The 22759-nt window shown below is 38.3% G+C and overlaps 1 protein-coding gene across 5 annotated transcripts in view; it reads right to left on the reverse strand.

The window, feature by feature from the left end:
• Positions 1-571: 571 nt before the first annotated feature.
• Positions 572-22759, reverse strand: part of SLC39A12 (solute carrier family 39 member 12) — a 71636-nt gene continuing 49448 nt past the window's right edge. For all 5 annotated transcript variants that reach the window (XM_027776236.1, XM_006159737.1, XM_027776234.1 and 2 more), the window contains one exon: positions 572-700. In XM_027776236.1, coding sequence (XP_027632037.1) covers positions 572-700 — 129 coding nt within the window. The remainder of the gene's footprint in view (positions 701-22759) is intronic.

Below are 22759 nucleotides of genomic sequence, written 5' to 3' on the forward strand. Positions count from 1 at the left end.
TAGATTTCTTTTTTCATGAGCACTCTTGAACTGGTGGGTAATACCTCCAGGTGAACTATACTAATATATTGGTATAAATGATTACTCAGACTCTGGCATTCGGTAATAGAAGGTAATGCAAACCATCACATTAAAACTATATTTTATTACATTTGTTTATAATTTACTTTGTTTATGGTTTATAATCTCTTAGAAGAAAATTGTTGAAATCAAAAAAGTCTCAGCCAATTTTATCCCAATAGGCATTTATCTACTTCAAATCCTACAAACATTTTTTTTTCCAGGAAAACAACTGTTTTAACTCGCTAGAATTAATTTCAAATTTACTTATCACTACAGCAAAGTATGAGTTCCATCAAGGTATGGTAAAACAAAAGCAACGTTTTGATTAAGGACAGCCTCATTTTCCTTCTAAAAGCAAAATTGCATTCTAAAGTTAATGTTAGTAAACTAAAATACACACTTCACTAAAACAAAAAATCCTTAATTTATAAATCACCGTAGAGTACAACAAAAGAAACAAAAAGAGACCAGTTAAATTCAATTTTGAAGGATTTTTGAGAATCATAACTTATATTTTAATATTTTGTTCATATATAGCCAAGAGTAAGAGCGAAAGCCAACCTAGCATCAATCCTAAGTTCTGCAGGAGAAACATCATCCAGGGCCGTTGTGTTTGAACATGAGTCATTTCAGGAAGCTAAAAAAAGAATAAAAAACCAGAATAAGATCCAGATATATTCAACTGCTGGGAAAAGCTTGGTGGGAAAACATGAGAAACTCTGTTATTCAGAACTTAATAACCTTTAAAATTCCCAAAACAGTTACAAAATACTTACTACCTAGATGATTCTGAGATGTAAGCTAAATTAAGCCATTCGATTGTGATTGTACGGACTGGCCAACGTCTAAAATGTCATAGCTATCAGCTGGAAGCAGACCCAACTCTTTTTTTCTGAAAATGTTTCAATGTGCAATAGATAATACATGAAAGGTATTACATTCACTCTATTAAGTTTCTAAAACTGCTCAATGTTGCTGCAACACATACGTATGTGTTTTTTTTTCCTGAGGAGATAACCAAGGTCATCTTGACCTTTAGAAAAGTACAGGCATCATCTCCCATGGCTATATTTTATATTTTATTCCCAAAGATACAAGCAGCAGCCATTTCACTTTTGTGAAATGCCGTAACTCCATGTAGAGGAAAATATTCACTCGAGAATCTGTGTGAAGAGCTCCAATGTATTGAGGGTTTTAAAATTTTAATCATTATAAAAAATGTCTAACTTACATATAATAATGGTACATATTTATGGGATACAATGTGTTTGTAGACACTATGTATTTACTGTGTATTGATCAAATCAGGGTTATAACTATACCATCTCAAGCATTTATCACTGCTTTGTGTTGTGAACATTTGAAATTCACTCTTCTGGGAACCAGCAGTTAGCGTAATGGCTATGTCACTGGACTCCCACATAGTTGACCTCGGTTCGTGTCCCAGACCCGGTGGCTTAAAACTGACGCTGGGCGCGTGTGCGTGTGTGCCCAAGATCCCGAGAGGAGAATGGAGGAGAAGGGATTGCGGCGTGACCATCCCCCCTGGGGAGTGATTTCTCGCTTTCTGTCTCTATGTCTCTCTCTGTCTGTCTGGCGAGCGCACGTGCCCTATAGCAAAAACCTCTCCAAAAAAAAAAAAAAAGAAATTCACTCTTCTGTTTTGAAATATGCATTGAGGGACCAGCAGTTAGTATAATGGCTATGTCGCTGGACTCCCACATAGTCGACTGTGGTTCATGTCCTGGACCTGGTGGCTTAAACCTCAGGCTAGGCGCGTGTGCATGCATGCCCAAGATCCCGAGAGGAGAATGGAGGAAAAGGGATTGCAGCGTGGCCATCTCCCCGGCCATCTCGTTTTCTGTCTCTCTGTCTTTCTCTGTCTGTCTGGCGAGAGCACGCGCCCTATAGCAAAAATCTCTCAAAAAAATATGCATTGAATTGTTACCAACTATTGTTACTTTACTGTGTTGTAGTACTGTAGAACTCGTTCTGCTTACCTACCTGCACTCTTTTATCTGTTGATCTGATTTATTTCGCTTACCATTATTTTCTCTAGGTTCACTGAAATGACTGGATTTCATTCTTATTTATAGCTGAATAATATTACATTGTGCATATATAACATATTTTCTTTATCCAGTTATCAGTTGTTAGGCACTTAGATCAAATTTATAGCTTAACTATTGTGAATAGTACTGCAATAAATATGGTGTATTGGTTTTCAAACTACTTCAAAAGGTCTAAGAGGAGAGAATCTTTCCAGACTCATTTTACAAGGCCACCATTACCCTCATACCAAAAGCAAAAAAGGAAAACTATAGACCATTACCACTAATAAACACAGATGCGATAACCACTAGCAAAATATTAGCAAATCAAATTCAACAGTACATCAAAAAGATCATATACCATAGGTGGCATGAAGATTCAGGAGCTGGATTCTACATGGTTGATTATGCAGTTCAAGCCTAGACCTGACAGCTTGAAAATCGTGCCAGGCACATGTGTGTGTGTGCCCAAAACTCTGAAAGGAAACTGGAGGAGAAGGGATTATGGCAGGGTCATCTTCCCTGGGGAGTGAGTTCTCAATTTCACTCTCTCTGTCTCTCTGACTCTCTCTGGCAAACACACACAACCTATAGCAAAACCCAAACAAAATAAATCAGACACCATAATCAAGAAAACTTTATCCTTGGGTTGCAAGAAAGAATACTTGAACACATACAAACTGGTAAATTTAATAAAATACATCAGATCAACAGAAGAAAAGATAAAACTATATAATTATGTTATTCAAAGCAGAAAAGTAATTTGATATCATACAGGATCCCTTTATAATTATGACTCAACAAAGTAGATATAGAAGACACATATTTCAACACAATAAAGACCGTCTATGACAAATCCACAGCTAACATCATAGTAAGGGGGGAAACTTTAAAGCTTTTCCTCTAAGAGCAGGAACATATAAAATACAAGGATGTACACTGCCTCTACTCCTATTCAACATGCTATGGAAAACCTAGTTAAAACAATTATGTAAGAAAGAAATTAAAAGGGTCCAAACTGGAAAGATGGCATGATCAGACATATTAAAAAAAAAAAAAACCCTAAAGTGTCCACCTAAAAAAAAACTCTTAAAACTAATAAATTCAATAAAGTTGCAGGATACAAAGTCAATATGCAAAAATCAGTAGCCTTATTGTATACCAACAATAAGCTCACTGAAAAAGAAATCAAAAAAGTCTTATTTACAAGAGTTATAAAAATTTAAAATATCTAAGAATAAATTAAACCCAGATCTGTATAATGAAAACTATTAAGCACCAAGGAAAGAAATAGATGACAGTCAGTCACATGGGAGCACAACACCTTAACTTCTACGCCACCTGCTGGTCCCAATAGCCATAACGTTTTAAATACAATAACTAGAATTAATGTGTTGGAAATTATAGCCTGATCTTTACCAATTTCTATCCTGGTTAATTCAAAAAAGTCACACTTTTTAAAAACAAATGCAGGACCAATAGATAGCATAATAGTTATGTTGCTGGATTCCCATGCAGTTAGCCACAGTTCAAGTCCCAGACTTGGTGGCAAAACTCATGCCGGCCACATATGTGTGCGTGCCCAATATCTCAAGAGGAGAATGGAGGAGAAGGGATTGCAGTGTGGCCATCTCCCTGGGGGGGGTGATGATTTCTTGCTTTCTGTCTCTCTGTCTCTCTCTCTCTTTCTGGCAAGCGCATATGCTCTATAGTAAAAACCTCTCCTAAATAAATAAATAAAACCAAATGCTCAGTCTATTATTTTTCTCTCTAGTCTAAGCTTATAGACTCGCTGCTTGCTTTAGTGTCTAATTCATAGATTAGGTTAACATGTGTATAAGAACCAATGACCCTACTTTCAGTGAAAAAAAAAAAACAAGAATCTTTTTTCTGGGTATGTGGATGACATCATTCACAAGAAAACACTATGTCTCTATGCATACCGCACAACCCTAGGGGGCAGCATTCACATGAAATACAATGTCTTCAGTGGAGTTGCACAACAGGCCCCCTGCCCCTTTTTTTGTAATCAAAATAACTCTATGATAACTTGCCGCTTATTTAGCTGTGTCTTCTAGCAGTACATCTTTCCTTCAAGGTCCTTCAGGATACTCTAACTACAAAGTCTTAGGCAATGCTTACTTTATTTGCTTTTTGCTTACTTATATCTTCCATGAGGGAGAGAGAGAGAGACAGACAACAGAGAGAAAGTCACCTCCAAGTGGATTCCAAGCCATACATAGTTGAATCCCAGTCTCGGTGAGCCCAGATCACAGGCTCCTATGTGGCCCACATACTCAGAGAGGTCCCAGGACACAAACTAGAACTTCCTTCATGTGGGTCCAGTTGCAGTGTTGCTGTGCTATCGCCTGTCCCTGATCATGGTCTTCCTTAAATCTTTTTCTCATATATCTCACCCACTTTCTCTCCATAAGAGACAAAATCATTAACTCTTTTTAGTTTTGAGAAAACATTGGCTCAGGGAGGATCATGGTTCATGTACAGATACAGAGATGGATTGTCAGAACTAGAACTAGAACAAGAAGCCAGGTCTTCTCATTACAGTAATGGACATATAAAGACATACACAAACCAGTTTAGTATCTGAAGTTCACCCTTATCTATTATGACCAATACATTTCTGATGGTAAAAATGGAAAATTCCTATGCTACATTGTCCAACCAGGTATGAAATTGTCTCTGCATGGGATGAAACCATATAATACAATATGACACTGCCTTTATCATAATAGGCATCATAGTATGGCTCTTTGTTTCTAAAATAGACCACATACATTTAAATTAAGATACAGAAACATGGGGCTGGAAGGTGGCATGGTATTTGAGATGCAGAAACAGACTATCTTTTAAAATCCATAGATTTGAACAAACAGTAAAAATGAACATTTCAATAATATTTCAGGAAATTTTCATTACAAAATGGAAGCTTTAATTGTAATATGGGTGGCCTTTGTGAACTTTCCATGTCCACATAGGAATCAATTTGGTAAGAAAATCTAACTAATCTTGCTTTTGAGATAACAATCAACTCTCTCTAGCATGGTTGCATATGAACATATGAAACATAATCTCCTGGATGTGTACCAAAATACCGGAGAGTACTATAGAAAGCATTTCCAAAAGGCAAACATATGAATTGTCAGAGACTAAACCATATTCAATTACAAAGATTTACCTATAAATTTACCCATTTTTTAATTATTTCAGTTATACATTCTTGAAGGAAAATAAGGATCCATATGAATTCATTTTCAATCTTTGTTTTCTTCTCAGGAATTTAACAGTCTAAGAAAAGTTTACATGCCATCATTTCGCCTGTTGAAATATCCATTTTGTAAGACAAATAATAATGTGATTGAATGTATAAAAGAAAATGAAATGAAAAATAAATAAATTAATTTTTAAAAAATCTCCTTTTCCCTCCTGGGCCATTAAACTCTGTTACTAAACGACTGCTCAGATCTTGACTTGTACCCAAAGACTAGAGGAGGTGAAATGACAGATGGACCACATTAACATTGACATAAAGTAACAGAAAAAAAAGAAATTTTAGCAAAAGTCTTTTCTAGAAATAGTGTTTAGAGATATGTTTAGATTTTTGCTGGAAACTATGAAATTTTGAGGTAAGAAAGTAAGTTCTTTATTTTTTTTAACCCCCTTATTTAGCAAGTTGCCCAAATCTCATCAATGGATGCAAAGAACCAAGAAGTTGTAATTTTCTTTACTATTCTTTTTTTTTTTTTTTTTCCAGAAGTCATGTGTGCTTTTCAGAGAAAGAGAGAGAGACGGTGGGAGGGAAAGTGAGACATCACTCCCAAGGAGGGATGGCCACTACGAAATCCCTGTTCACCACTTTTCTCCTGGGATTTTGGGGCATGCATGCACACATGCCTGGCTTGCGAATCAAGGACAGGGCTCAGGATATGGACCACAGTTGGTCATGTGGGAGTCCAGCACCTTAACTATTCTGCCACCTGTTGGCCCTAAGGAGTTGTAATTTAATAAGAAAAGAAAAAAAAATTACTTAAAACACAATCTTTAGTCTGCAATTGTTCTTTCTTCAATTCTGAATTCACTCACCGATTATGACTTATCCATGCAATGCTCCTTGTATGTTCTATAATCTAATTGAGATGCAGTTATGATGGTTAACTGCCAAAGAGTTATTTCTGGCCATTTCAGAAAATGATATTTAAATGTCAGTCAGTCCCTATAATTATTCTGGAAGTCCAAATGACAGCAAAATTTTAAAAATTGAAAGTATTTATATTATGAAAGGAACAATAAAACTATCTTTGTTCATAGATGATATGATCATTTGTAAAACAAATCTGGGGGTGGGGACCAGCAATTGGCATAAGGGCTATGTCACTGGACTCCCATGTAGTCTACCGCAGTTTGAGTCCCAGACCCAGTGGCTTAAACTCAATGCTGGACACATGTGAGTACATGCCCAAGATCCCAAGAGGAGAATGGAGAAGGGATTGCGGCATGGTCATCCCCCTCAGGGGGTGATTTCTCGCTTTCTGTTTCTCTGTCTCTGTCTTTCAAGCACACAGGCTTGATAGCAAAAAAAAAAAAATAAAAAATAACTCTCAAAAAACCCCCCTAAAAAACAAAACATTAATCTGAATTAATAATCAATTTTAACAAGGTTACAGACTATCAAGTTAATAAGCAAAAGTCAATTGCTTCCTTCTATACTATCAATAAATAAGTAAAATATAAAGTTAAAAATACATTATAATTTATATTAGCATCCCTAAAGATAAAATACTTAGATATAAGTCTAGCTAAACACTGGGTTGTCCGAAAAGTCATGATATATTTTTCTATTCAAACATGACATATTTTTCTATTAGACAACCCAATATGTTCAAGAGCTATATGAGTAAAACTACAAAAGTCTGATGAAAGATCTCAAGGAACTAAATAAATGGAGAGATATTTCATATTCGAAAATAGGAGAAAAACTCAGTATCCCCCAAAATATCCATTCTTCTCAACTTGTATGGTATATAGATCCAATGAAATCTCAGGCAAAATTCCAGAAAGTTATTTAGTGGATATTGACAAATTGATTCTTAAGTTTATAAGGGAAGACAAAAGAACCGGAATAGCCACCTCAATACTAAAAGAGAAAAAAGTAGAGGACTGACACAACTTGACTTTAAGACTTAAAGATAATACTATCAGACAACACGGTACTGACAAAAGAAAAAGCAAAAAGATCAATGAAATAGCCCAAAAAAAGAACTACTAAATATAGTCAATTGATCTTTGGCAAAGGAGAAAAGACAACAAATGAGCAATGACAGTTTTTCAATGGTGCTAGAACAACCAGGGAGCCACAAGCAACAAAGTGAATCTAGACAGAGACCCTGCACTTGTTAGAAACACACACACAGTCAAATGGATTATACACTTACACTTAAAATGCAAAACGGTAAAACTCCTAAGGGATTACAATATAGAAACTCTAGGTGATCTTGGGTATGGCGATGACTTTTCTTAACAAGACACCAAAGACACCATCCATGAAAAAAGAATCTGTAAGTTAAATGTCATTAAGATTAAAGATTTCTGTTCACTCAAAAGCAATGTGAAGAGAATGAGAAGACTGGCCCAGTCAATGGCATGCGGTAAGGTGGCTATATCCCACATGTCCAATTGTGCGGTTCAAGTCCCAGACTCAGCGCTTGAAGAGCAAGCCAGGTTCCTGTGCATGTGTGCCCAAAATCCCAAGAGGAGAATGAAATAGAGGGGACCGTAGTGTGACTATCCTTGCAGGGGGAGCATTCTCACTTTTCATTCTCTCCCTCTCTTTCTTTCCCTCTCTCAGCTCTTTCTGCCAAGTGTAAGTGCACATGCCCTATAGCAAAACTGAGGAAAGAGAGATAATGAGAATGAGAAGATAAACTGGGAGAGAATATTTGTAAACATTTATCTGATCATATTTGCAAAAATATGATCCAAAACAAAGAACTCTTTTATAAAGAATTGTTTAATTTTATTTATTATTATAATTATGTTTTAATTTGACCAGAGAGAGAGAGAGAGAGAAGGGAAAGTGAGAAAGGCCACCAGATCTGGGACTCAGACTGCGGTCAGCTATGTGGGAGTCTAGAGCCTTAACCATCACACCACCTATTGGTCCCCTACAAAGAACTCTTAAACCTTAGCAACAAGAATAGACAAACCTATTAAAAAAATGAGTCAAAGATCTAAAAAGACACTTCACCAAGGAATGGATATGTGTGTGTGTGTTTGTGTGTGTATGAAAAAATTAATAGTATTATTATTTTTAGGGAATTGGAAATTAAAACAACGAGATAGTATTATCCACCGATTAGAATGTCCAAAATAATTCCAACATGACTAAATGCTAGTGAGGACATAGTACAATAGAAAACTTCATTTATTGCTAATGGCAAGGACAGATTTATGACTATTCTTAGACACTTTCTGAGGCACCTGAAAGTCACATCTACAGCTTTAATCTTGCTGTAACAGACTGCTTCGACTCATGATTGTGGGTAGTTCCTTATATTCTGACCCTGCATTAACATCACCTGAGAAATAATAAGGTCTTCTTATTCACATCTAGGTTAAGTTCAGACATTCTTTTCTACTAATTTCAAGTCACATTGAGACAAAGACTTGCATATTTAACCAATTATTAACCTAAGAATTTCTAAACCCACATATAAACTAAAAGCCCCACTTCCAGATGTCTCACCTTTTCAGGCCAGGCCAACGTGGACTCCTTATGCTGATATGAAATTTTGTTAGTATCTCGTGCTCTCAAAACTCAATAAAACAACTGCTGCATCTGAGTACCCCAAACACTGTTGTGTTTTCAGGTCTTGGTCTCTCACGCTCATACTTGGAAGAAACCATAATAATTCGTATTTCTACAGAGCTTGGCTATTTCTGTCAACAATGGGAAGGCAACATGGTACAGGTACTTTGGAAGATAGTTTGGCAATTTCTCATAAAACTAAGCATGTTCTTGCCATACTAACCAAAATTGTTTTCCTTGGTATTTACCCAAAAGAGTTGAAAACTGTGTCTACACAAAAACCTGTACAGGGATGTTTTTAGTAGCTTTATTTATAAGTGCCAAAATTTGGAAGCAACCAAGATGTTCCTCAGTAGGTGAATGAGCACACTGCAGCACATCCAGAAAATGAATTATTATTCAGCACTAAAAAAGAAAAGAGCTAAAAAGCCATGAAAAAGATGGAAGAAACAAATTCATATTACTAAGCAAAGAAGTCAACCTGAAAAGGCAACATATGATGTGATTCCAACTATATGATGTTCTTTAAAAGGTAAAACTATGTAGACAGAAAAAATAATAATGGTTGATAGGTGCTAGGGAGAGAAAGGAGAACCACACAAAGCATCGAGGATATTGAGAGCAGTGAAACTCTTCTGCATGACACTACAATGGTTGAGACATGTCAGCATATATTTGTCAAAGTCTATAGGATGTATAACTTCAGAGCTAACCTTAATGTAACTGTGGACTTGGAGTGATAGCGATGTGTTGGTGAAGGTTCATGAACTGTAACAGGTGTACTGTGGTACAAGGGCTGACAGTGGGTTAAGAGCATGAGAATGCTCTACACTTACCTTTTTGCTTTACTATGAGCCTCAAACTACTCTCAAAAAATAAAGCTTATTAATTTTTTTTTTTCTTTCTTGGAGAGGTTATTTTTTGCTATAGGGTGTGTGCACTCACCAGAAAGACAGAGAGAGACAGAGAGACAGAAAGTGAGAAATCACCCCCCAGGGGGAATGGCCGTGCTACAATCCCTTCTTCTCCATTCTACTCTTGGGATCCTGGGCATGCACGCACATATGCCCGGCGTGAGTTTAAGCCACCTGATCCGGGACGTGAACCGCAGTCGACTGCATGGGATTTCAGCGACATAGCCATTACACTAACTGCTGGTCTCAAAAAATTAAGTTTATTAATTTTTTTTCTTTTTTTTGGAGAGGCTTTTATTGCTATAGGGCGCGTGCACTCACCAGACAGAGAGAGACAGAGAGACAGAAAGCTAGAAATCACCCCCCGGGGGGGATGACCATGCCATAATCCCTTCTCCTGTTCTCCTCTCGGAATCTTGGGCACACACGCACACACGCCTGGCATGAGTTTAAGCCACCAGGTCCGGGACTTGAACCGCGGTCGACTACGTGGGAGTCCAGCGACATAGCCATTACGCTATGCTGGTCCCAAGTTTATTTTTTAAAAAATCCGTTTCCCAGTTACACCAGCCTTATTTCAAGTGTTCAATAGCCACATTTGGCTAGTGGATTTGGCTAGTCGTCTATGTTATGAATAGTACAAGAAAAAAAATAATTGATCCTCTACCTCTAGTCTCAATTTGAAAAGCACTCTTTTCCAGCCGTATGGTGTGCACTGCTACAATGTTGTGCTTCACTGACTGGTACCATATGGGAGGCCCAAGTTTAATTGCTGGCCCAACATGAAGACCAGGCATAGTTCTATTTACCTGTTACTCCAGAAATTCTAGAGGCTGAGACAGAAAGATCACAAGCTCAAGGCTGGCCTAGGAAAGAAAATCTGAAAGAGGTGGGCATAATGGCACCTATGGTCCTAGTTACTCAGAAGTCTGAAGCTAAAGGAAGGAATGACACAGCAAGACTCTATCTTAAAATAAATTAATTACATAAAAATAAAAAAGTTAATTTAAAAAGCAGCACTTGGGGCTAACAGGTGGTGTGGAGATTAAGGGTGTTGGACTCCCACATGGTCAACCATGGTTCTATTCCCAGACCTAGTGGCTTGCTTTCTCTCTCTCTCTCTCTCCCCCGTCCCCTCTTTCTCTGGTTAAATTAAAATAAGTAAATAAAATTAAATAAAATAATTCTTTTAAAAAGAGTAGCACTCTTATCTTGGCAGCAACTGTATATGACGGGAAGAAGACTATCACAATTATGGATCAATCTGTATTTTGTAAGTTCCAACCACACATTCTTATTACTCTAAAAAGAAAAAGAAAAAGAGAGAGAGAAAAGAAGCAGAAAACACTAAAGCATATTTTTGAATTATTAGAGTGTTTGGTGCCTAGGACAAACTAGACTGGGCCATTTGAAAGTATTCTATTTATATTCAGGACAAGAAAAGTTAGTCCCAGTATTTTCCACGGAAATTATACTAACAGTTACCTACATGTGCTTTTCACATTTGATCACTGCTATGACCCCTGAAACATCTCCCTATTATCAAAAACATGAAGAAAAAAATGAAAAATTAATCTTTTTGAAGATTTATTCATCCATATATTTAGAACAATGTTTACTAGGCATTCAACTATTTTTTTCTCTTGATCTTTTGAAGGGCCTTTTGATGATTACTTATTGGTAATGTATTATCTAAAAACTCATTAGAAATGGACACAGAGAAATCCTTCCATCAAATAAATAGGTAGCTAGGTTTAATATGATTTTAGTGACACCCAAAAGTTTACCCACTTTTGTAAAACCTACTAGTCAATCAGTGTTAATGATTTATCTACGCGTGTCTCAAAAAAGTTGGCTGAAAAAGTCACCTGTAAGGTCACGATTTTATGAAAAATTGGTCAGTTGGGAAGATTATTTGGTCTTTATAAAAGTATATGGGCTTGGGGCCAGCAGTTAGCGTAATGGCTATGTCGCTGGACTCCCACGTAGTCGACCGCGGTTCACATCCCGGACCCGGTGCCTTAAAACTCACACTGGACACGTGTGCGTGCGTGCCCAAGATCCCGAGAGGAAAATGGAGGAGAAGGGATTGCGGCATGGCCATCCCCCCTGGGGATGATTTCTCGCTTTCTGTCTCTCTATCTCTCTCTGTCTGTCTGGCAAGTGCACGCGCCCTATATCAAAAACCTCTCAAAAAATAAATAAATAATTTTTAAAAATAAAAGTACATGGGCTGATTTGTTTATCTTTCTTCACTCAAGCTACAGATAGCCAGCTTACTAGTCGTTTTAGTGTTTCAACACAAAGTCAATCACATGACCTTTTCACTTTCTTCCACATGGTTGAAAACACAAAGCCATGGACATAGATGTCTCTTCATAACAGTGATCATCTTCTGCATAAATCTATAAACAACCTATGTTAGTCCTAGTGAGCAAGCCTGATTGTACCTGGCATTCACTAACACAATGATAAAAATACCAAGGAAGTTTCTCTAGTGAATAAAAAGCACACAAATGACAACTTTTCAATATAGCACAAGTTAAGAATTTGAAAAGGTATTCTTTCTAACTTCAAGAGACAATAGAAATTTATTTACTTACTTATTTATTTATCTATCCTCATCAATGCCTGTCTCTCTATACATATACGTAAAATTAAAGTAGAGGAGAAAAGCAGACATTGGGTGAGCTAAATTCTGTTTTCCATTTTTACTGAGTTTGAAAAAAAAGACAAGAGAAAAGTGCTATCTGGTTGGTGTGGAATCTTTTTGATGTGTAAATGTGTCTTTCCATATTTCTACTTATTATAACATTGTATTTTAAAAATACGGCTTGTAGCACATGTCCTTCTGTTAAATAATAATTTGTTAAGCAGTATCTACACCTTTTTACCCCTAAGACATTAAACCATAATCCAAATAAATGAATTCAGTTAAGTTGAAAGACACAAAATCAACACGAAAAATGAGTTGCACATATTTGCACAATAAGCCAGTCAAAAGTAAAATAAAACAATTCCATTTACAATAGCATCAAAAAGGATCAAACATTTGGGAATAAAATTAATCAAGGAGGTGAAAACCCTGTATGTTTAAAACTACAAAACATTGCTGGAAAAAAGTAGGCAAATGAAAAGACATTCCATGTTCACATACTGAGAGACTTAGTATTGTTAAGCTATCAGTAACACATAAAGTGATCTACATAATAAATGCCATCTATGTCCAAATGGCTATGTTTGTGGAAATGGAAAACTGCATCCTAAAATTCATATCATCTCAAAAGGACTCTGAATAGCCTAAACAGTCTTGAAAAAGAACAAAGTTGGAGATCTCACACCTCTTACAAACTTACTACAGGGACCAGCAGTTAGCATAATGGCTATGTCGCTGGACTCCCATGTAGTCAACCTTGGTTCACGGCCTGGACCCGGTGGCTTAAAACTCATGCTGGGCGCATGTGCGTGCATACCCAAGATCCCGAGAGGAGAATGGAGGAGAAGTGATTGCGGCATGGGCATCCCCCTTGGGGGGTGATTTCTCACTTTCTGTCTCTCTGTCTCTCCCTGTTTTTCTGACGAGCGCATGCACCTTGTAACAAAAACCTCTCAAAAAAAAAAAAAAGCACTACAAAACTACAGCAATCAAATGGTAACTAGCATAAAGATAGACATATAGATAAGAGAATAGAACAGAGAGCACAGAAACTAAGTTTGCACACATGGCCAACTGATGTTCAACAAAGGTGCCAGGATCATTCAGTGCAAAAAGTAAAGTACTGTCAACTATTGATATTGGGGAAACTGGATATCTGCATGAAAAATAATGAAGTTGCTCTCTTTCCTAACATCTATATAAAAGTTAACTTAAAATGGATGAAAGGCTTAAACATAAGAGCTAAAAGTCTAAAATTCTTAGAAAATGTAAGTGAAAAGCTTCATGACGTTGGATTTGGTGATGTTTTTACTACATGAACTATATTCAGGCAACGACAACGAAATGGATGAATTGGCACCAGAGCACACTATCAACAAAGTGAAAGGGAAATGCATGGAATGGAAAAGTATGATTGCAAATCATATATCTGATAAATAACTAAAACCCGGAAAATAGAGAAAACTTCAAAAACAACACTGGCAGCAACAGATTACTTAAGAATGGGCAAAGGTTATGAATAAAAAGCAAAGATTAGACCTCTCCGTGTAGCTGGGGTAGCCAAACTGGAGACTTCAGTCAAGGTTCTTTAGGAAAATTCAATATTGAAAATTTTATTGCTGAATAGTTGAATACAGGATATTATAGCCCTATAAATTCCTAATGGTTCCATTCTGAGGCGATTCATTAAGCAATTTGCAGCAGAAAATAAATTGTTTTCATTTGAAAAACTATGATTTAGAAGGTAAAAATCACATCATTGTAACATATGATTAGGAAGGACGACAATTCACTTCTCCATATCTTCCCTACAGGAAGTGATTCAATTACATTATGAATTGTGTAGCTCAACAAAACCATTAGGCAGATTATTTTCTTCAGAAATTATTTCTTTTGAAAGATATGTGTGTGTGTGTGTGTGTGTGTGTGTGTGTGTGCACGCACGCATGTGCACATGCACAGTTTGAGAGAAAAGCTACATGATAACAGATACGAGAGGACCAGCAGATGGTGTGGTACTTAAGGCACTCAGCTTCCACATGGCCAAGCACAATTCTAGTCCCAGACGTGGTGGCTTGAAAATCACACTGGGCGTGTGTGCATGTGTGCCCAAAATCCTGAGAGGAGAATGGAGAAAGGGTTGCGATGTGGCCATCTCCTTCTGAGGAGTAATTTCTTACTTTCCCTCTCTCTGCCTCTGTCTCTATCCAGTGAGCACACACTCTCTACGTTATAAACCTTTAAAAAAGAAAGAAAGGAAGAGAAAAAGAGAAAGAAGAAAGAAAGAAAGACAATGAACAGAAAAATGCAAACATTTCTAGTAGTCAATTTTTTATGATTACAGAGAGAATTTAGTATTCATAAAAATTAGGTCTATTCATCGTTTTCTCACAAAAATCTTCTAAATGTAGAGTTTGACTTATTTTTCCCAAAAGAGAATAGAAGTCTTTCGAAATCATTGGTAAGAATGATTCATACTTCTTGCTTTTGTGAAGAAATAATTGTCAATGTTAAATTACATTAATTTTCTGCCTGAAATGGATTTTAGATATTTGCCTTTCTTTTCTTAGCAAAAGAGCATTTGAAACAATGCCAACGACACTCATCGATTGCAAATAAAATATTTGTTGAAAACAAATACATATATATCAAGGTTACTTCATATGTCTTCCTCAATAAAATAGTCCTTTTTTAAGGATAATGACTAAAAGGATCATACCTAGTTACTGCCAAACATGGAAAAAAAGGATAACAAACTAGCTTTTTCTTTTGTTTTCTTTTTTAGAGAGATTTTTGCAATAGGGCACGTGCACTCGCTGGAGAGACAGAAGGAGACAGAAAGCAGAGAAATACCTCCTAGGGGGGTGGCGATGCCGCAATCTCTTCTCCTCCATTATTCTCTCAGGATTTTGGGCACACACAGGCACCAACGTGTTTCAAGCCTCCGGGTCCAAGACTTGAACTGTGGTCAGCCATGTGGGAGTCCAGTGACGTAACCATCACACTATCTGCTGGTCCTGATAAACTAGCTTTTCAGGTGGAGAAAGAACTCATTTACCAGATCCAAGTTTGTGATTCTAGATTTTTTTTTCTTTTTAAAGTTTATTTTCTTCTGTCTTTCATAGAAAACAGAGAGAGAGAGACCCCTTCCTCCCTGACTGTGTCTTATCACGCTCCAATCCTCTCTCCAGCCTTTCCACCTGCCGGAATCACAAGTACACCTGGTGTGTTTATGCTGCCCTGGGTGTGAACCCTGGGCCTTCCCACATGGTTCCGGTATCACCAGTAGCAGCCTCCTACCTGCTCCACTGCAGCTAGGGTGGTGACTGGAGATTATTGACTAAACGGCATTGGACTTACCTAGATTTCTCTGGGAAAAACAGGTAATTAAACTCAACGCATTGGAAAGGTGATTGTTTTTTTTGTCGATTCAAGTCCTTTTCACTGAATTCACTATTTTGGAGCTGTTACTTTTACTGGACTATAATAAGTATCGCGAAGTCCATGGACACTTCATCTGGACTATTGATAATCCTATTTACTGACTGGAATTAATCATCAGATCTTACTTTTTCATTTATGAATTTTTTTTTGTTGGGGGAGGTTTTTGCTATAGGGCACGTGCACTTGACAAAAAGAGAAAGACAGAGAGACAGAAAGCGAGAAATCACCCCCCCAGGGGGAATGACCCCGCCACAATCTCTTCTCCTCCATTCTCCTCTCAGGATCATGGGCATGCACGCACACGCACCCGGCATGAGTTTAAGCCACCGGGTCCGGGACTTGAACTGCAGTCAACTACATAGGAGTCAACGCCAACTGCTGGTCCCCTATGGATATGTTTTAAAGGGAGAAGATTTTCAGTTTATATTTAAATATATTATCCTGCTTTTTGCATAAGGAAAATTATCTGGACATTAGAAAATGCTCCAAGTCAAAATTCAACTGGTATCACCACTGGAGGACACTTCCCAGAAGAGGGTAGATGGGTCAATGGCTCTGAGTCAGGGCTCTTCATTTCTTTTGTTTGTTTGTTTCCTTTCCCATTGTTAAATAATGAAATTAGGTTAAAAGAAAATTAGCAAGAGTCTCACAGAGGAAGAAAAGATTTAAAAGAGCATCCAGAAGAGTTTCTGGTGATAAGCCATCTCAAAACTGTGTGGTAAGAGAGGCTAGTGGGGGAAAGGGTGCAAAATAGTTTATTTTCAACTAATTCACCTTGCAGATGCAGAGAGGGGGCACTCGTGTTTCGTTTTGCTTTGTTCTGGCAAGGGTTGTGAGGTGCTTCAGTCTCCACTGCCTACTTCCCTGGGTTACAGCCCTTCCCCATCAGCCTGTGTTCTAACAATGTCGTCGATCCCAGGCAGTTGTCCAGCTGTCCCAGTTTTAGAGAGGTCTGCAGTTACATCTGTAGGGACGGCCTCCTGAGGTTTCTACAGACCTGCTGCTATGGAAACCCAATTTCCACAGGACCTAAAACCTTAGGAAAAATGCCCAAAGGTTTGAAACTTTGCCTCAGATCTAAAATAAGCCTTTCGTTGGCATAAACTATTTACGTTTTTTAAAGTAAATAAATTTATGCTTCAAATAATAAATCATATTAGTTAAAAATAAAGTCTCTCTGGACTGACCCCATCACACAATGGATAAGCACTATGCAGAGAGAGCCGGATCGCACACGACTGACCATGATTCAAATCCTGGCTCCTGTATTTTGAAAAACATGCCAAATACATGTATGTACATGCCCAGGAGCCTAAGAGGAAGGAGGAACGGAGGAAAGCGGATTGCGGAATGGCCAGCTTCCACATTGGATGGTTCTCTCTCCTTCTCCCTCTCCCTCATCCTCTGGCATGTGCATGTACCCACTGGCATTACTAAATGCATAGATAGAAATAAATAGATAACTAAATAAATAAGTTTTCTCTTTTACAAACTACTGAAAAAACAATAGTTTGAGGTCTTACCTTTCTCTTCTCTCTGAGCAATTTCATAAACTTTATAAAGAAGATGGATATGAGAAATCCTGTAGATATACAGTTCTAAAATTTTTCTTTTTTCAATTTTTTTTTGAGAGTTTGTTTTTGCTATAGGGTGCGTGCACTCACCAGTAAGAGAGAGACAGAGAGATAGAAAGCGAGAAATCACCCCCCACGGGAAATGGTCACGCCACAATTCCTTCTCCTCCATTTTCCTCTCAGGATTTTGGGCATGCACACACGCATATGCGCCTGGCATGAATTTAAGCCACCACGTTCGGGACTCCAAACATGGTTGACTACATGGGAGTCCAGCAATATAGCCATTACGCCAACTGCTGGTCCCCTAGTTCTAAGAATTTTCATAGAAGGAGCTTCCTGTTTTCAGATTGAACAATACTCTTACATGGCAGCCTGCATTCTCAGTCACATCTAAACCAAGGTTAGCAGCACAGGGATGATTAGTTTTCTATGACTAAACAATACCATAAACGTGGTGTCTTAAAACAACACAAATTTATTATATTATAGTTCTGTAGGCTGTAAGTATGACACAGGTCACACCGGGCCAAAACTGACGTCACAGTTTGGATTCCTGATCCAGCCTGAAGGCCGAGAGCAGTAGATGCATCTGTAATCCTAGCAAGTTGGGAGGCTGGGCTAAGAGGGTAAGAGGACTGCAAGCTCGAGGCTGGCCTGGGAAACATAATGAGATTCGGCCCAAAAAGAAGTCAGGTGTGGTACATGCCTCTAGTCTCAGCTGGAAGGTGGAAGCACAGGATGGTGACAGTGAGATCCTGTCTAAAAAGATAAAGAAAGAGAGAGAGAGAAACTCACAACCCTGCTATGAAGTGAGCATTTGTGTCCCCCCCAAATGTTATATGTTGGAACTCTAATCCCCAATATGAAGGAGGTACTTGGGGATGAGGCCTTTGGGAGGTAATCGGGTCATGAGAGTGAGGTTCCCATGATGGGAATGCCCTTACAAGAGACACGTGCTTTCATGCATACACACTTTCTCCCTACCTTTCTCTCATTTGTCATGGAAGGACAGAGCAAGAAGACATCTGTCTACAAATAAGAAAGAGAAACTTCACCAGGAATCAAATCAGTCAGCACTCTGATCTGGGAGTTCCCAGTCTCCAGACTATGAGAAACACAATTCTACTGTTAAAGATACCCAGTCTATGGTATTTTTGGTATAGTAGTCAGAACTGACTAAGACAACCCCTAAACACACATGCATCAAAGAACAGAGCTTCAAACACATGAAGATGATATAACTAAGGAAGAAATAGGTAAACCCACAAACAGAGGGGTATTTTAAAATATTTTTATAGTTTGCTATAGGGTACATGTCCTTAGCAGAAACAGAGACAGAGAGAGGGGAAAGTGTGAACTCACCCTTCCCTCCCAACCCAAGAGGGGCTGGCCACCTCCATTCTCTTCTTGGGATTTTGGGCATGCACACACGACAGGTGTGATTTTTCAAGCCACTGGTCCAAACTTGAATCACAGTCAGCCATGTGGGATCCAGCTGCTTTAACCTCTACACTACCTGCTTTCCTGTATAGGTTATTATTTTGATATCAAATAAGTATAGAAAATAATAAGTACAGTCGGGGCCAGCAGGTGGCATAGCGGTTGAGGTACTGGAGTCCCATGTGGCTGGCCTGCAGTTTTAGTCTCAGACCTGGTGGCTTGAAACTCATGCTGGGCATGTGTGCATGTGTGTATGTGTGTCCAAAATCCCTAGAGATTGGAAGAGAAGGGACTGCAGCATGGCCATCCTCCTGCCCCTGGAAAGCGTAATTTCTCGCTTTCTGCCTGTCTGTTTCTCCAGCAAGCACATGTGCCCTATAGCAAAAAAACAAACAACGAAGGAAAAAAAAAAATCATGAAGAAAAAAAAAGTATAGAATTTAAAAAATGAATATTATTGCCATCCTGATTTAACTGACATTTACAGAACCCTGTAATTGCCAGCATATATATTCATGCATTTTTCAAAAACACATAAAGTAATTTACCAAGATAGACCATATCCATCTTTCATTAAGCTGGACAATGAAACAACCCCTCAAAACATCTCAAAGGACTGGGACCAGCAGATGGTATAATGGTTAGGTCGTTGGACTCCTACGTAGTTGACTGTGGTTTGAGTCCCAAGCCTGATGGCTCAAAACTTGTGCCAGGAGCATGTGCATGTGTGCCCGAAATCCCAAAAGGAGAATGGAGAAGGGAATGTAGCATGGCCATTCCCTGGGGTGCTAATTTCTTGCTTTCCATCACTTTCTCTCCAGCAAGCACACATCACCCTATAGAAAAAAATCTCTCTAAATTTTTTTTCAAAGGACTAAAATAATATAGAATATATCTCATACTAGGAAGGAATTAAATTAAAATGAATAATTAAAAGACACTTATAAAAGTCCCAGATGTTGATTAGGCAACATGCTTTTGCAAACTCATGGATCAGAGAACCAGCAGTTAGCGTAATGGCTATGTCACTGGACTCCCACGTAGTCGACCGCGGTTCGCGTTCCAGACCCTGTGGCTTAAAACTCACGCCGGGTGCATGTGCATGTGTGCCCAAGATCCCGAGAGGAGAATGGAGGAGAAAGGATTGCGGCGTGGCCATCCTCCCTGGCGGATGATCTCACTTTCTGTCTCTATGTCTCTTTCCATCTGTCTGGCGAGCACACGCGCCCTATAGCAAAAATCTCTCCAAAAAAAATAAAATAATAAATTAATAAAAACTCATGGATCAAAAAAGAAAAAAGAATGGAAATTCAAAAGCATTTCCAAATGACCACTATTAAAATCCCAACCGATTAAAATATATGGGATTTATTTAAAGCAGCGCTTCAAGAGAAATTTATTGCTTTAAATTCTAGTACCAGAAGAGAAACATTTAAAATCAGTGATATAACATTTTACCTTAGAATGTGAGCAAATAAAGAGAAAATTAAATTAAAGATGGAAGGAAATAATAGATTTTCAAGAAGAAACAAAATAAAAATGATCATAAAGCAGTAATATATTGTCACTGTTAGTTTTCCACTTGTGGAATTTTTGCTTCCTACTCCTATAAACTTAAAGGTACTGCCAGATCAAAGATCCTTGTTTGTGAGAAGAATACACTAAGGAATACAATGAAGCTTCAGGTAAACTTGAAGCATGACTACAATCTGGCCATTTGGGGCCCTTTATACCGGTGGATGAATCAACAAAGAAAAATGTTACTTACTGGAGAGAGTAATTATTACTCATTACTCATTAGGGTTGCTACCACAGAGTGGTAGGAGAAGAAACATACCTAGAAACTGGGGGATTCCTTGGAGCATCTCAGCACTCCCAGACCTGGTAACACTCAAGACCAGGCAAGTAGAGGACACATGGTCTGATAAGGACAAAGCAACTAAGACTCAGACACCCAGTGAAGACCTAGGCTGCCTGGATTAGGAAAGAAATATAGGCCAACTGAGTCAAGGGGAATCAAGAGTGGGTGCTGGAGGACAGAGATGAAGAACTAAAAATATGGCCTCAAGACCAGCAGGGTTTGGGGTTTGTTCCACTAACTATTTTGTATTAAGTATTTGTGAAGTTTTTTGGCTGACTACCACCATGAAGGGACTTTAGGAAAGGCAGAATTTAAAAGAAAAGAGGGCATGAGTGAACCTAAGTGGTGGAAGGGGTCAACAATGAACAGGTATCACTTGTGTCCTACTTGTGTCTTACATTTTCCCTACCTTACCAGGAACCCAACTTCTGTGCCAAGACCTGGTCTAGAAGGCATTAACTAGCTTTACACAGAGCCCTGCTTCGGGTCCTCACTGCATTTCCCTTTTGCCTGCCCTAGACTTCTCTGATGCAATAGCATGGATCTCCCATGGGAATGCCCTTGGAACTTAAGTTTGCATAACCTGGAAATGTGGGACCAGCTTTGCGCAATGGACAAAGCCTCTTTTACCCTCCAGGTAAATAGGCTGAGGCACATTAAGTCTCCTTGGAAGGTCCTGTTAAATGGAGCCCCCCACAGTGCTGGCTAATAAAGATGCACTGGGTACTGACTTTTCTTCCTTCTGTTTTACTCCACCTTCCCTTCATTCCTACTCCACGGAATGACTTCCTTAACAAATCGCTTCCACACTTGCCTTTGTCTTATTCTGTGCTCTGGAGGAAACCCAAACAAGGACGCTGATCTTCATAACAGAGAATTAATTTCAATGTGACAGGGAGTTAGTAGGCTTGGATAAGGAAATCCCGCTTTGGTTAATTAAGGCTGGTGGGTCCCCCTGGAGAAGACTTCCTTCTTCATTAGCTTCATTGCTAATGGCCCCATTTTTGCCCCTACTTCTTTTTCTTTCAGGAGATGGAAATAACACACCGATTTCTTTGAAACAAACAATCAAACCAAACATCTAGCTCATCTTTTCACATTAACCCTACTCAGAAGGTGCCTAGTAAGTATGGAGGGCTTAGCAAATAACCAGTCTATGGAAGTATTCCCCTTTACCCTTTGGTCGCTGTCATTTATTTTCTTTGCAGTTTCACAGAGTCTTGGAACTTTTTTTCCCTTTTAATGACAGACTATTTTCTTTGGCCCAGTCCCAGAGAACATCAACAGTTAAACTTGCTGCTATGTGAAAAAGCTGTATTTGTTCAGAAGTCATTCAGAAGGCCGTGAGAGCAGGCGACCCGAATTATAGGAAGTTGCCCCAGGAAACTCAGATCTTTTTCCCTGTCTTTTTGCCAGAGTACTGGTTTTTCCTTAGTTAATAGTAAATTGCAACGAAGTCAAGCTTCATACTAGTTGGAAACTCATAGGATATCAGCCATGTTGCTTTCTTGTAAGTGATTACTTTACCACCTACAAAACAAGGGGCAGGAACATTAACATTTAGCTTAGGGTTCTACATGACAAATGGTTCTTGATAGTCTTCTCCAATCAGTTTTGGGATAATAGATACTATAGCAAGTAAAGGGATTGACTATGTACATACACATTCATCCTATTTGAAGAGAGATCCAGTCTGTTTTAAATACATAATAAACTTCAAAAGAATATAGCAATTGCCCCCAAACAACCCATGAAGAGAAATTAGAAGTAGAAAGCTGAGAATCAGGAAGCTCAAGAGTTAATTTGAAGACTGATTTGTAGGCATTCTAAAGAAAGGATATCTCACATCATTAAATGGTGAGTGACAGTGTGTTTTTGAAGTCACAAAAGGCAAGTATATAGAATTCTCAAATTGGAAGGATCATGGGTTT

The sequence above is a fragment of the Tupaia chinensis genome, unplaced genomic scaffold (assembly GCF_000334495.1).
Source record: "Tupaia chinensis unplaced genomic scaffold, TupChi_1.0 Scaffold000647_1, whole genome shotgun sequence".
Classification (NCBI taxonomy): Eukaryota; Metazoa; Chordata; class Mammalia; order Scandentia; family Tupaiidae; genus Tupaia; species Tupaia belangeri.